The sequence below is a fragment of the Semicossyphus pulcher genome, unplaced genomic scaffold, assembly GCF_022749685.1.
Source record: "Semicossyphus pulcher isolate SPU_LCO1_2020_fin unplaced genomic scaffold, fSemPul1.0.p SCAF_27, whole genome shotgun sequence".
Classification (NCBI taxonomy): Eukaryota; Metazoa; Chordata; class Actinopteri; order Labriformes; family Labridae; genus Semicossyphus; species Semicossyphus pulcher.
Genome location: NW_027211701.1, coordinates 79,330 through 96,095, shown reverse-complemented (window position 1 = coordinate 96,095; position 16,766 = coordinate 79,330). Strand labels below are relative to the sequence as shown.

Below are 16,766 nucleotides of genomic sequence, written 5' to 3'. Positions count from 1 at the left end.
TTTCTTTAGTCCAGGATCCAGACTTTATGTAGTCCAAGATCCAGACTTGCTGCTGTCCGGGATCAAAACTGTCTACAGTCAGAAATCGAGACTTTCTGCAGTCTCTTTCTTCCAAAGATGAAGTCCTGAATGACTTTTAAACTATCAATATGACCATTTGTCAGAGATAAAGTGAGCTGTCTCTGTGTTTGTTGATGAGTTTATCAGTCTGAATCATTTCAAATCTCTTATTGAATCATACCTGTCTTTTTTACATCTGTTAACACAGTTAAAATAAAGTGAAACTCAGCTCTGATAGCCTATTTAATGCTAATTTAAACTGTAGCTACAAATGCAAATTACATGTCGTCCAACACATTGTGTTAAAACTTGAAGCAGACTGAGTCCGACACCCTTTTTTTCACAAGCTACCTTATATAAAAAACTATGATTCAGAAGCATTTAAGTGATCTTTTGAAAAGTGAAAGTTATAATCATCACATCAAAATCAAATCAGATTTTATTTGTATAGAGCCAAATCATGACCAAAGTTATCTCGAGACACTTTACAAAGAAAGCGGGTCTAGACCGACTCTTTGTTATTTAGAGACAGGCCCAACATGAATCACCATGAGCAGCACTGAGCAACATGATGAGAAAGGAGCTGATCATAAATATAATAAATAACATCCATTAGATTCCCCTGAAATTAAATTAACACTTAAATAAAAATGAGCGTTTTCCTGTTTGATCCAAGCTCACATCTCCTCTGGCACACTCTAAACTTGACAGTGAAGGAGGTTGGGTTTATTTTTGATTGTTTGGCTTTCAGTTGTAACAGAAATAATTACATAAGAACCTGTTTAGCAGTCACATAATCACACCAGTTTAAGTTAAGATAACCCAAACTTTGATACTGTTCTTCAGATTTTCCTTTCAGCTTGTTTACTTCCTGTCTAATCAGCTGCCGGTTGTTGCTGTCGCCTTATTGGACCTTTGGATTCAAAATCTCAGTTATTTCGTTATTAAAATGCTAAAATAACTGTAAGAAAAAAGATCACATCAAAATGGCTTTTGGCTAGTACGTTTACCAGTTTTGTTTTAGCAGTCAGAGACGGCTAACAGTAAGAAGCTAATATATGGATTTTTAGTTTTCTTAGCTAATAAAATGAAAGATAGACGATTCGATGAGAGATTTTTGATATAACAACAAATACCTGCTATCAGACCCTGACACTAGCACTACTTGTTATTCACGGTAATTCAGCAGGTAGAGCTTAGCCGCTAACTCATGTTCAAGCTAATCTAACTCTTGAGTTTGCTGCTTTAGAAGATAGCATCATCCAGCTGTGTGTATCCTGTTTATGCAAAGCTAACGTGCACACCAGCAGGGAGAGTAACAACAATGAACTGCTAACAGACACTGTGTTCATGTAGAAATGCGGTGAACCTGGCGGTGTTAAAGTTGAACGAGCAGGGGCTGCTGGACAAACTGAAAAACAAGTGGTGGTATGACAAGGGAGAGTGCGGCAGCGGAGGAGGGGAGAGCAAGGTTAATACACACACACGCACACACACACGCACACACACACAGATACACAATGAAACACACACACAAGGAGGTGACACGGGGTTAGCAGGTGTGAAGAAATCTAAAGAAGCAGCACAGTCACAGCGCCACCTGTGGTCATAGTGTCAAAGATATATAGCCTCTTAGAAGAACAAATGAATACTCAGAGATTTTACAGAAGAAACTGTCATTATTATATTATTATTATTATTATTATTACTGTAATGTTAGATGTATCAGCTGTGAAGAGTGCCTCCCACAGGCAGTGCTGCGCTCTCTGCTGCTTCTTCACATGGTGTTGCACTCTGTTTGGTTGAGGTCAGGGAAGGGCAGGTTCAGGGCTGAGGCCAGGGTCAGGTGACCTCACACCAGATGGCAGCAACAGTAACGGAGAAAACAGGTTAAGGGCTGTTGATAAAAAGTTTGTGCGACCTGCCAAACTCTGTTTATCTACTGCTCTGGCCTGCCAAAAAAGCAGAAAGGCTTTTCACTGCAGCGCCTCTCATTCTCTGTCTCAGGGGCCAAACAGAGGGGCCCTGTGTCTCATAAGTCTACATTATAACAGGCTAAAAATATTAGCATTTAGCATCGTACACAATATTGATTCAGATTCTCAAAAATAAATCTGTAGCTCTCCTGCTAGATGAAAGAAACATTAATCAAATGTTTTTTTAATGTGGCTGTACAGCCTTTCATGTTTCAAGTTTCATTCATGACAGATGTCTGTCCTTTAGAGGACCTTTGTAGGCTGCCAGACCAGAGTTTGAGAACCGCTGCCCCACTAATAACATAAGATAACATTGATAATGATGTTATTTATGTTATTCCCATTGAAGAGTGCCAGTAAACCTTGCCGTATTGAAACTGAATGAGCAAGGGACCCTAGACAAGATGAAAAACAAGTGGTGGTACGATAAAGGAGAGTGTGGCTTCAAGGACTCCACCAATAAGGTTAGTCGTCTGTGTCTGTGGACCAATCAAACGCTCTGTCTGTTCCTTCAGCATGCACAGTACTGTTGGGTCTGTATACATGTCAGGAGAACAGAACACATGTGCACTTTACCTTCACAGTAGTTCTGTATGTATGTGTGTGTGTGTGTGTGTGTGTGTGTGTGTGTGTGTGTGTGTGTGTGAACGTGTTAAACTTAAGGATTGTTCTAGCTGTACATCATGTAGATCACAGCCTCAGATTAAAACATTGAAAAGCAAACATACCAGCAGATTACCGAAGTCAGGTGTGTCTGTGTTTAAAAGTATTGTTACTGACAGGTGTGTGTTCCATAGAGACACTCAGGTTAAAACACATATGCACTTCAACATTACAGCTGTCCTGTTTGTGTGTGAAAAACTTTACGCAGTTTGTGATGTTTTGAACACTATCTGGTTAAAGCAGGAGACTCATCTGACAAAAAGTATTGTTACTGCTGTCAGCAATGAACGAAAGACAATGGTGTCCAAACAACAGAGTTAAACTTTATAATACAGTCTAAGGGCAGTGTCAGACTGCACGCATGTTCGCTTCACAAATGTCATTTAGCTTTAATATATACAGGAAAGTTTAAAGAGGTGCCTGCTCAAATGTTAATACTAATTCATACATGTAAATAAAATGTATACATTAATCACTCTTCACTGTACCAGACTGTTTGCTATATCCAGTGCTGGTTTCAGGTCTTTGTAATACAGGTTTCTGGCCTTATCAGAAATCAGAAAAATCTCTTCTTTAAATTAGAAACTGGACCTTAATTAACATACTTATTTTTTACTAACATCATGTACTTATGGCCTACATGAGACTTTGATCACGTTTTTATTTAAAAAATAATAATAATTAAGTAGGAATCAGAATAATGAGCCTTGTGAGTGATTTTATTTACCAAACAACTGTCCTGGAAAATCATCAAAATAAAAGCGTCGTGTTCAAATGAGGGGAGTCTCTCCATAGACATGCCAGACAGGCTTTGAAAAGTGTCCCAGAAGTACCAGAACATACTTTTCTTCTCATGCCTGGGTCATACTCTACAGAGGAGATGTTAATATTGCTTTCAGAGATCAATAGGACTCAACACATATCATTTCCACAGTGAATTTTGGCCAAACCAGAATCTAGAGAATATAAGGCTTGCGGCAAAAGTAGGCGAGCCTCATATTCTTCAGGTTTTCAGCACGTAAGACCCACCTGACAAGCATGACTCGTGCAAGCATCTTAAGTATCTGACCTGTTTTCATGCATTTGAAATAAAATGAAGACGTTCAGCCGCCGTCACACACTGCTCATGAGGGCAGTGTAAAGCCACTGTAACATTTAAATCCAGCGTGCATCTGCAGCCACACTCACGTTTTCATGTTTTTTTGTGTTTTTCTTGTTTGTTTAAAATTGTTTTTCTGCCTGTTTAAAAATTCAGTTCAATTCTGTTTGTGTCAACGAAATATATATTTACCACTGTTAAGGTATCATGCTCTGCTGAAGGCTGAACCCAGACCCCTTAAATTATTAAAGTTACTACACACTGTTATTATGTACAGTTACTACACACTGTGACTACACACAGTTAGTACATACTGTTACTACACACTGTTAGTACATAGTGTTACAACACACAGTTACTACACACTGTTAGTACATACTGTCATTACGTACAGTTACTACACACTGTTACTACACACTTTTACTATTCACTGTTAGTACATACTGTTACTACACACAGTTAGTACATACTGTTACTACACACTGTTAGTACATACTGTTACTACACACTTTTACTATTCACTGTTAGTACGTACAATTAGTACATACTGTTGCTACACACTGTTACTGCGTACAGTTACTATGTACAGTTACTACACACTGTTACTACATACTGTTACAATGTACAGTTACTACACACTGTTACTACATACGGTTACAATGTACAGTAACTACACACTTTTACTATTAACTGTTACTACGTACAGTTACTACATACTGTTACTAGACACTGTTACTACGTACAGTTATTACATACTGTTACTACATGCATCTACTTCATACTTTTAGTACATACTGTTACTATATACAGTTACTACATACTGATACAACCTACAGTTACTACATATAGTTACTACATAATGTCACTACGTACAGTTACTATATACAGTTATTACATACTGTAACTACACACTGTTACTACTTACAGTTATTACATACTGTTACTATTTATTGTTACTATGTACAGTTACTAAATACTGTTACTACAAACTGTTATCACACACCGTTACCACAAACTGTTAGTACAACAGCGATCAGCCATTACATTATGAGTACCTCCATAATATTCTTTAGGCTCCCCTGCTGCTACCAAAACAGCCCTGAGCCATCGAGGAATGGACTCCACTCGACCTCTGAACGTGTGCTGAGGTATTTGGCTCCAAGATGTTAGCAGCAGATCCTTTAAGTCCTGTAAGCTGCGAGGTGGGGCCTCCGTGGATCGGACTTGTTTGTCTGGTACATCCCACAGATGCTTGATTGGATTGAAATCTGGGGAATTTGGAGGCCAAGTCAACACCTTGAACTCGTTGTCGTGTTCCTCAAACCATTCCTGTACCATTTTTGCCGTGTGGCAGGGCACATTATCCTGCCGAAAGAGGCCACTGCCCTTAGGGAATACTGTTTCCATGAAGGGGTGTCCTTAGTCTCCGACAGTGTTTAGGTAGGTGGTACGTGTCAAAGTAACATCCACATAAATGGCAGGACCCAAGGTTTCCCAGCAGAACATTGCCCAAAGCATCACACTGCCTTGCCAGCTTGCCTTCTTCCAGTAGTGTATCCTGGTGCCATGTCTTCTCCAAGTAAGCGACTTACATGCACCTGGCCATCCACATGACCAGGCCACCTTCTTCTATTGCTCAGTGGTCCAGTTCTGACTCTCACGTGCCCTGCACTGCAGACTGGAAACACCCCACAAGAGCTGCAGTTTTGGAGATGCTCTGACCCAGTCATCTAGCCATCACAATTTAGCCCTTGTCAAAGTCGTTCACATTCTTACACTTGGCCATTTTTCCTGCTTTCAACACATCAACTTCAAGGACAAAATGTTGACTTGCTGCCAAACATATCCCACCCGCTGATAGGGGCCATTGTAACAAGATAATCAATGTTATTCAGTCGATCTGTCACTAGTCATAATGTTATGGCTGATCATATGTAATACAAAGGTATGTATTGATGTGGCGACATTCAGAGATATCAGTCACTTTGTTGAGACTTCATCAGAACTCGAAAAAACGAGGAATAACATCAGAGCTGCTGGTAGAGAAAGAAGCATTGGATGGTTTGGAGTAATTGATTAATGTTGGTCAGCATTTATAAAACACACTTGAAAACAGTACACAAATAAGTACAGATGCATACACAGACATACAAACATGTTTCTACAAAAAATTCTACTTGTGTTTTAATGTCTTGCAGTTCAGGTTAAGTTTAGCTGTCTTAAACTCTGATAATTTCAAATTGTCATGTGTATTAATGATAAAGATGTAGGTAACGAAAGATGTGATCAAAATAAAGGAAGAAATTATGTTTTAAATGTATGAAGTTGGGTTAAAGGAGTTCACTGTGCAGTGTTAGTTTGTTCAGCAGAATAAGACAACATGAAACAGTTCACTGCGAGTTCTTTTTACTGTTGAGTTCTTAAGTTAACTGTTAAAATATAATTCCACTTAAACTTTTGTCTGTCCCTTCTGTCTCTGTGAACCAGGAAAAGACCAGCGCTCTGTCTCTCAGTAATGTAGCCGGAGTCTTCTACATCCTGGTTGGAGGTCTGGGTCTGGCCATGATGGTGGCACTAGTGGAGTTTTGCTACAAGAGCCGAGCTGAGGCCAAAAAAATGAAAGTAAGTTACCTTGTCAGATACAAGTGTACATTTTAATTAACTTTCTATCTTAAAAATATTTATTGTAATAATAGTGTTTTCTTATATTGTTGTTAGAAGACAAAAGAACAAACAACTTCTAGTCAAAAAACCTGCAAGCTTCAGGTGATGTGCATTTGTAGAATAATAACATATTTGTGAAATTGAAGTGAATAATATATTGTAGATAATAATAGAAGAGAATCAAGTGTATTAAGAGATAATAAGACACTGTCCTCATTTACAATTTTTATTACTACAAAAATATTTATTTATTTTTATTTAAATATATTTATTTTTAAATATTTAACAAGAATTAGTACGACTTTCCTTGTTGTCTCACATTGCTTTTTTTATTTTTTTATAGCTCTCATATTAAGATAATTTTGACATTGCCATGTTCCACCCAATATGCCAAAAATTTCACATTTCGGCTTTATATTGTTTTTAAACGCGACACTCCTTTTATCCCTGCTTTTTCCATGGAGTTAAGGGCCTTCAGCAGATAGACTGCCTTTTGTCCGGGATTTCATGGGTCAAGACTACATGCTGGTCCAGACTACATACAGGTCCAGGCTACATGCTGTTCCAGGCTACTTACTGGTCCAGGCTACATGCTGTTCCAGGAGACAGACAAGAAGCAGCTTTTCACAATTTAACCCTTAAACGACATTTAGTGCAGGGCTTATTAATGATAATAAATAAAACTTAGCACAGCAGGGGTCTTGAAATTCAAGTCCCTCCGGTTATGGTAAAAACTACAAATCAACACAAAAGGAAATCTAACTGCTTTATAAAACACTTCCTGTCAAAAATACTTGAGCTCACAGACTTTAATCAAGTCACTGACTTCCTGTCCAAGAACAGATGAGCCTACAGTCTTGGCACAGATCTTGTCATGCCTTGCCGATATCTCTAAATGGATGAAAGAACGCCACCTTCAGCTCAACCTATCCAAGACTGAGCTCCTTGTCATTCCAGCCAGTCCCTCTATGCAACCACAGATCAACATCCAGCTCGGACAAACTGAACTCATGCCCACAACCTGGGCACCTGGGTGTGATGATTAACAACCAAGTAATCTTTAAGGGTTAGGGTTAGGGTTAATCTTTAACCCTAACACCTCCAAACTTAATTATATTGATGATGATGACATTGAGGTTATTGTTGATTTTAATTAGGATTTTCATGATGACGGTGATGATAATGGTGATGTTGATGATGTTATCAATTATGATAATAATAAAATTAGAAACAAAAAAAAACAAACAGAATTCTGCGTCTATACACCCTTTGCACTGCCTCTGTGCACTGCCTGTCGGCACCTGTGTCCGATCCATAGACTGTATAAATAATGGACGTAGTCTCAGTGACGTCACCCATTGGTTTCTGAAGAAGCGTTTGGAAGCCCGAAATGCACTGCCGCTGGGGGTCGCCATATTGGAAATGCCAGAGACGGCTAATCTAGAGACGGGCAAAGAGGCGGAGCGCGACTGAGCTACAGCCTATGGCTGAGCTCTATGGGCGGGCCGCATGAATCAGCCAGCTACGGCTATGAAGCTAGGCTATATGCTCTTCAGCGTAGCTAACGGTTATTATCCATAGACTGTATAAATCATGAATGAGCTGGTTTGACTTTCCCAGGAGGAGATTCTGTCGGTGACTGACTGCAGGTGTTTAGTTATCAGACTAAAGAAGTAGCGGACTCGCTGCTCGCTCGCCCGGTGAGCGAGCGGCGAGTCGACACGTAACGGGAAACGTAAAAGAACCGGTCTCTTCATCACTACGGTCCGCTGTAATCTCTCCGGGGAAACGCCAACAACTCCTGACTTCTATTTACTGACCGACGATTAAATAAATAAACACTGCACAGGCTAACAAGCAGCTAAAGGGAGCACAGTATACCTGCTACTTAGTGCTAAAAATATTTCAATACAGTAACACTAACATTTAACTTACCGAAAAGCTGGAGCTCAGACTTCTTGCACGGTCAGAAAGTTCCATAAATCCCACAGAGAGATTATTTGTCCAAACTTTGAATGAAAAAATCCCCAAAAGTCTCCAACAACACAAACAGGTGAAGGTAAGCTCAGTGTCTGTGTGTCTGTGTTGACGTCTAGCAGACAGCCAGCAGGATCCACCTGTCAATCAAGTGATCCGGCCCCTATGATTTAAGGCTTAATATAATTAAAACGGGTGTGTTATAAAAACATTCACCCCCCGTACAATTATCTTGAACAATAAAATTAGCTATTTATAACAAAACCGTTTTTTGTACCAGGCTGTAAACATGTTTATTTCTGCTGTAATGTTAATTCTTGTTTTCTGGAGCCTCAAGTGGCCATTCGAGGAACTGCAGTTTTTTGCACTTCCGCATTGGCTTCATTTTTCAACATCGGAGGTTGCCGCTTGGTCCGATCGCACCTCAGGATTTTAGTTGGCACTTAATCACTTTGTTCCCTCCTGTCTTGATCGTTGCTTGTGCTGTATTAACACTCAGATGTACGTCGCTTTGGACAAAAGCGTCTGCTAAATTATATTGCAACATTTTAACATTGTACAAACATATTCCAAATACATACAATCAATAAGAAACATTTGCATGTTTGAACAACAAAATAACCTTGGGCACTCAGATGATAGCTAGCCCCCGCTAGCTTGTAGTTTGTCCTTGACAACTCAACGGATTAACACGAGTGTACAAAGCAACAGGGAGGCTGCCTCTGCCACCTCTAAAGGGGTGAGATCCCTGCCCACTGCCCATCCCCATCTATAATGGGTCCGAGACAGTGGCACTGGTTGTCGAGGATGAAGTACTGGGTGAAAAAGGCTGGAACATTGGTTCCTTCCAGTGGGTGGTATGGTGTCAAAGGTCACATTGGAGAATCACTGTCGGTCCACGTGCATACAGCTTCACCTGTAACATAACGTCTGACCACTGCTCTAACACCTCAAGGACCCATTGATTGGCTGATGAGCTTAGGTGAGACAACCTTCTAACCCTAACCCGTACTCTTCGTTATATTATAGTATCAATCAATCAATCAAATTTTATTTGTATAGCGTCAAATCATAACCAGAGTTATCTCAAGACACTTTACAAAAAGAGCAGGTCTAGACCGTACTCTTCGTTATATTATAGTACCCAACAAAACTCAGAAAAGAATATGCAGAAACGTCAGTGTATCCCGACAAGGATGTTTTTTTCAAGCTGTTTCAGAATCAGCATGCAGCTTAGGTTTTCTATTCCTGACTGTATTCTGCAATTGATTTAACTTTTTTAAAGTCTTAAATTGATGCACTTTTGGCCTATTTCTGTTGGGATTCTTTCTTACAAAGGTTTGGGTCAACTCTGTGAGACCCTCACAGCATTAAAGCACAGCCACTGGTTAGCTGAAAATGTGTACTTGCAACTTGCAACTCATAGCTTTTAACTAAAGGTTCATACATGCAGATAGGAAATTTTTGTCTGTAACTCAGACTTTGTGAAATCTCAAACTTGAAAATATTGTGGCACAAATTTTAAGTACACAAATGCAAATAGTTTCTACAGCTCCAAAAACTTTTTACACATTTGCAAATCTTATCTGTGAGCACAAAATATTTCTACACCTCCAAAACTTATTTACAAACGTAAATGTGTGAGGACACATTGTTTTTTCACATTCACACCTGAAATAACCTGAAATACAACTTCGGGTTGTGTAATATTTTGCAAGCTCAAAATGTTTTTGACCACCATCTGACTCCATATATGTCAGTCATCAGTATGCTAATGGTTGTTGTAATTAAATGGGAGCCATTAAATGAGCCCTTGACATGTTATCACAGTGAGTCGTTAAAACCCTTGGGCATCTGTAGGTTGTTAGGATTACATGGTCCAGGTTGTGAATGTGGCTTTAACTGCTGAGAATTCAACACCGCATTGTATGTGGATGATAGGGGGTGTCTTAGGCCATCACCTCTGTTAAGGGATGGATGTTCAAGCGTAACATAGATGGCTTCCTTAACACCTCTTTCAAAACCAGTGGTCCTCTCTGGCCAGAATGTGAACCTTGCTGTCTTCAAAGGAGTGTCCTTTCTCCTTTAAATGTAGGTGGACAGCTGAGTCCTGCCCAGTGGCTGGGGTTGGCTCCTGTGAAAGAAGAAAGAGCTATGTTCTCTATTTCCTCCATGTATAGATTGGCTACTATTGGGAATACCGATGAGCCCAGGGTACAGCCATGCTGCTGTCTGTAGAAGGCCTTATTGTAGTGAAAATGTGTTCAAACAGAGGTCCTGCATGGCGCAGATGTGGTCTGGCGTCAGAGTGGTTCTGTTAGGTAGGGTTGTAGATGTTTCCTAATGGTCTTGACTGTCCCTTACTTTGTTTGTAAAATCCTGGGAGTTCTTAATGTGTTGTGGAGGTAAGGGTGCTTACACCTGACTTTCAGCAATGTGGAATCTATTTATATACCTATTTCTCTGGAAAATTCATTTTCTGAAGATATGATTTCATTATTAACTGAAATATATGCGTCACTTATGATATGATGACACATCTGTCACAATGTTATTTTCATCAATTTATAATTTTTTGCTTCCAAAATGACATTTTGATTCTTGGAATCTACACTCATGCTGTCGCCATTCACTGTTAAAAGTAAAATATTTTTTTTTATCACACTTTCTTGCAGACCCTAATGGCCATTCTCTCTCTCCCTTTATTTCTCTGTCTGTCTGTGTCTCTCTCTATATATTGTATTATTGCATGTTGTCTTTGCAGTTTGTATGGTAGTTGCTGTCATTACTCAAATTGTTGTCTGTTCCTTCAGCAATAATAATTATAATATAATGATGGAAATAAGATAATAACAAGAGTCCTCGTTGGAGCACTTTTACTGTAGGAATAACAATGACTTTATTTCTGTTGTGAAGGTGGCAGCCAACACCTTGTCATCCCCCCAGCACACAGGAAACTACACACACACTCTGTCTTCTCCTCAACACGCCCCCAACTTCAACCTGCTGTCCCCCAGCCACCAGCCAAACTACGCCACCTATAAAGAGGGCTACAACGTTTATGGCATTGAGAGCGTCAAGATCTAACACGGGTAGGAGAGTGATGATTGACGGCTAAACGTTCCTCACCTCACAGTCATAAACAATGTTCAGACTTTAATTTGCAATAATTCAAACCTTCCAACAACAGCTGCATTCACATTATTCGGAGCAAACTGCATCTTCTATGTGTCGCACAGATTGTAATGTTCACTTTTTTATCCTTTAAATTTCACATTTAGCTGTTTGGGGATTTTTACAAAGCTGCCATTAATAAAACTCTTTCCTGTCTTCCAGTGACTCACGTGCTTCTCCCTCATGGCTGGCTTGTAATGTGAAACATCTGCATGAAGTTTTTAGTTTGAATGAACAATTATGTAAAAAAAAATTCAAGAGGAGATATTAAAATAAATAAGAATAATATTTTTATTGAAAAGAGAAACTGAGAGCAACAGACAGGACTATCCACAGCATAAATAGTTTATAATAATATAATATTATGTTATAACATGTTATTTTTCTATCCTGCAATTATCAGGGTTAGTATCAGTTCATCTAACAGCCATTTTTAGACCTCACTTTAATTTCAAATAGAGTTAGGGTTAACCCCAGTTGTTAACTTCCTCCAAAGATGAAGCAGTGATAAATGTACTAATCAATAACTTAACCTGAACAAAAATGACAAACTACAGCTCAACATGACAACAGTTTGATGTCATAAATGTAAACATGGATTCTGTTTGCATCAGACTGATGTGAATGCAGCAGCTGTTTGGATCAAAGCGGAACAAAAAGACGCTTTTACCTTTAACATTAAACCTGTTTACAAAATATATCTGCTCAGATCTGTTTATGGCTGTGATCCTCCTCATTACCCAACGGCTTCCTCACCTCCTCCACCATTTTATCCTCTCTAAAGCACTCCTCCTCCTCTGTCCTTGTCTCCTTCTGTCTTCACTCCTCTGTCCTCTTCTCCTTCCTTCTTTCTCCTCTCCTCCTTTTCCTTTAACTCATGTTTACCTTTTTGATTTATCCTTCCTGATCCTCAGGGATTTCCTGTTTCTTTCTTATTTTATAGCCAATCATCCTCTTTAATGGACTGACTCATTGGCCAATCATGCTCCATCTCTTTAATCGTCAGATTTTCATTATGAGGCTCCATGAATTCATGTTAAAGATTCAATGGTTTGGACTGGTAGCATCATTAAAAACTTGACATTTTGGTAGAATAAAGTAAGTGTTACTGTATTATCAGGGTATTTACCACTGCCCCCCTTTCAGTCAATTCAATGATACAACACTGAATTTTGTTGGACCTGTGCACGAATGAAGATTCCTCTAGTTTGTGTCAGATAATCCATCTGAGGCCTGATGTAGTCATTTATTCTTCAGTTTTAACAGTCAACACTCAGTTCTTAAGCTTGTCACGCTGCTTAGTGTGCTAGATCCTACAGCATTAGCAAGCTACAGCTGATCATACAGGGTTAGCTAGGATGACATCTCCTACTCTTTCTCTCTCTGCTGCCAAGTAGCTGAGAAACTGGTGTTGGAGTTGATGTCTCCTATCCAGACTCAGAGGCTCTGGTTTCAGAAGGTATTCCCTCCCTGTAAGACAACAACAGTTTTGAGGCCCCTGCTGATTTGCTCAGAGTTGACTTTATCATGAAAAAAACAGTGACAGTGCGTGGTCATGCCCACTATTTGATTAACCTAAGTAAGCATCTGCGTAATGAGTCTGGTAAATTGCAGCATAAACACTCCTAACCCTGCTCAAAAATTCCCCTTTTCTACACACCAATGAACTTTTGTGGCCCCATGTTATATTTCATTCTTACTGACCGCCAGAGGCAGTTCTTAACACTGGATGTTATCCATCTCGCGCATGTGCAGGTCGAGTATTTAATATCAACAAAGTCACATGTGACCTGGGATGATGTAGGGCAGCCCTGCCTACATAAGCCCACGTCATCATCAAAGATGTCCCTTGTATCTTCTCGCAGGTAATCCGCGAATGCAGGTTGAAACTATAAGCTTGAAATAAAAGCAGATAGCCGGTGACGCTTCGCTGGTAGCCCTGTAACCACATGGTTGGAGCTACGGTTTCGTCCTCTAAGGGCTGCGTTGAGTTTACTACAGCTAAACTTAACTTTGCAGACACACTGGTGTTTTCGCCGGTTCGGGCAGCATAACGTTTCGGGTAGGCAAACACAGGAGCGTCTTCGCCAGCTCCGAAGCTCGGCTGGAAGGGTAAGTATTTTCCTTTGTTAGCTTAAAGTAACGTAATGATAATGTAATAAATTTTCCAGAAGGGACAACGTATTGTTGTTGTTAATTCACCGCTCCCTGACGATGTATTATGTTACTCAATTGTGATTTCAGAGCGGAAGCTCCCCAGTAGCATGTGTTTTGCTAGTGGGTAAAATTTTCTTTTGCTGTGGTCATGTTAGCGCTCCCTGACGATTGTTTTCGCTCGTTAAAGCGTGTAGTGTACCTCCTTAGTTGTGTGTTTTAGAGCAGATGCTCCCCAGTAGTGTGTGTTGCTAGTGGGTAAAGGCTTCCTTTGTTGCACTTAAAGTATTGCTCCCTGTTATTTACCTACAGTGTGTAGGGTAACAGTAAGTTAACATGGTGATTTAAGTTTTTGTTAGTGGGTATAATTTTATTTGTGATCGGAGGAGTGTCGCTCGCCATAGTAAGTATATTTTGCTGCTATATTAATGAAGAGTATGTGTTACTAAAGAGTACTTCTCCCAAGTAATAAAGTGAACTAAGTAAAGGAAGAAAAATAGATGCAGGCTGGCCCTATCATGTTAGACTCACATGCTTGCCGCACCTGCATGGCTCCATTGCTAGGTGCAGATGGACATGATGAATTCCCCACATGTCTCGGTGTTATCCACCTGAGGGAGGGGCTGTCTGATAGTCAGTGCATGAACTGCAGTTATATGCTGCGTGGGCTAAAGGTAGCCCGCCTGGCTGAGGTAGAGGAACGGCAGCTTGAGGGTGAGCTGCCCCCGTCTGGTGTGGCTTCAGTGCGAGGACACTCTCCTCCTAGGAGTGTTCCTCCAAAAAAGAAGGCCAAGAAAGTCGACTGTTTGGCAGCCAAAGTCGACACACTAACCTAAAGATTTGCTCCCTAATCTTCAGCCTGGCAGCGGGACTTCAGTCCCAGTGCACAGCCCTCAGGCTCCTAACCCACAAAGATGGGATGAGGACGCCCTGTCTACGAGGGTCTTCTGCAGCCAGTTTTGTGAGGACAGGCCTGGACTGGGAGAAGGGGAGGCTTCCAACCATGCTTCCGACACCTGTTCCCAGCAGTCTGGAAGTGGGTCTAGGGCGGGCTCGGAGACTGCCCAAACCACAGTGAAGCCAGTTGTCCGCATGGCACGGGCACACTTGGGGTTGGATGAGGCTCCGCCCTCCTTGCCAGTCATTGAGGAGCTCCACAAATGCTGGCCAGACCCAAAATCCTTTTCTCACCACACCAGTGACAGCAGGGCCCTGGCTTCCATGCAGAATGCCAGCAGTTACAGACTGGACCGCATGCCAGTCGTGGAGCCATCTATTGCCTCCCTGATTGTTTCACCCGAGGAGGTATTGAGACCTGATGCTTGCTGTCCCAGGCCACAGTGTTGCATCACAAATGACTTTCTGTCAAAGTGCTACGATATGGCAGCACGCATGGGCCGTGTTGGGAACTCCCTGTCCCACCTGATTTTAGCTCTGTCCCAGCAAACCTCCAGCGTAGACGCTTCCGTCCAGAGTCTTAGTGATGCCTCTCTGCAGGCATTCGCCTTCATGACCCTGGAGCTTGGTAGGCTGATGTCAACACTTACTTTGACTCGCCGCCAGGTATGGCTAGCCCAATCTCCACTTTCAGAGCCATGCCGAAGGGTCCTCCGCACTCTCCCTGTAGTACCGGGGGAGCTGTTTGGCCCAGCAGCACAGCAGGCCTTGGAGAGGGGAATCCAGGCAAACCAGACTCTGCAGCAGTTTGCTAGCCTTTGGGGACCTACACCCCTTCCGAGACCTGATAACCGCCGCCTGGCTCCCACACAGCAGGCGCCTCAAACATAGAGGGGTCAGGGGCTGGGCATCGCCCCCCCAGGGGCCCAAAGGGCCAGGCCCTGAGTGCTTGGGGTTGGCTGCCGGACGCTTCTCCCAGCAGCACCTCAGAATATGGGAGAGCTGCACTACAGACCCTTGGGTGGTGACGACGCTTTCCCAAGGATACAATCTCCAGTTCCGACGCCAGCCCCCAATTTTCAGTGGGATCTGACTGACCACAGTCAGTGATCCCACAAAGTCTCTGGCACTCAGCCAGGAAATATCCACCCTCCTGGAGAAGGATGCCATCGAAGGCGTAGATCTTCAGACACAGAAAGGTGGGTTCTATTCAGTTTATTTTTTGATTCCCAAGAAAGAGGGTGGGTTTTGCCCTATACTGGACTTACGAGGGCTGAACAAATTTCTAAAAGTGTTGCTCTTCCACATGCTACGTACAGCAGACGTGCTCCAAGCCGTGACATGGCACAGTTGGTTCACATCAATCGATTTAAAGGATGCCTATTTCCACGTCCCCATAGCACCTCATCACAGGCAATACTTGCGCTTTGCATTCAAAGGGCAGGCTTATCAGTTCTAGTTTCTTCCGTTTGGTCTTTCCCTAGCCCCACGGGTCTTCACGAGGTGCATGCAGGCAGCACTGGCCCCGATGCAAGCCACCAGTGTGCAGATCCTCCCTTATTTAGACGATTGGCTGATTTGTGCTCCCACCCGGGAACGGGCAGAGCAGGACACAACAGCCCTTCTATGCCATGTGACGTGGTTGGGCCTAACTGTCAATCATGCCAAAAGTTGTCTTGCACCCAGCCAAAGGGTAGTGTTTATTGGGATAACCCTAGACTCCTGCCAAATGCTTGCCTCCCCAACTCCACGACGGGTAGAGGCCATACGCAGCCTCTGTTTTTGGAGAAACAGGAGGTTAAAGTACAGCCTAATTCTCAGGCTGATGGGTATGCTGACTTCTGTACTTCTGCAACTTTATGCTTACAGATGGAAGATATTTGCGGAGTGGTGTAGAGCTCACAAAGAGGTACCTGATAGTTCCTCTGTGCCAATGATACTGCGGTTTTTGCAGTCTTTGCTAGAGAGAAGGCTCTGTGCTTCTACCTTGAGAGTCTATGTGGCTGCGATTTCAGCCAGGCATATTAGAGTGGATAACCAGACTTTAGGATCTCACGCTCTGGTGACCCGTTTCCTTAAAGGAGCCCAGCGGCGGAACCCCC

At 41.8% G+C, this 16,766-nt stretch overlaps 1 protein-coding gene across 4 annotated transcripts in view; it reads left to right on the top strand.

Annotated features, from left to right (window-relative positions):
• The window catches only part of LOC138604883 (glutamate receptor 2-like), a 78,635-nt gene that overhangs the window by 58,186 nt on the left and 3,683 nt on the right, over window positions 1-16,766 (top strand). Inside the window, exons 17-19 of one of the 4 annotated variants that reach the window (XM_069676915.1) lie at window positions 1,417-1,531; window positions 6,286-6,420; window positions 11,356-11,531. In XM_069676915.1, the coding sequence (XP_069533016.1) occupies window positions 1,417-1,531; window positions 6,286-6,420; window positions 11,356-11,526 (421 nt within the window). In that variant the 3' untranslated portion in view covers window positions 11,527-11,531. Of the gene's footprint in view, window positions 1-1,416; window positions 1,532-2,385; window positions 2,501-6,285; window positions 6,421-11,355; window positions 11,532-16,766 lie in introns of those variants that run through there. The other 3 variants (XM_069676918.1, XM_069676916.1, XM_069676917.1) reach the window with 3 other exon arrangements.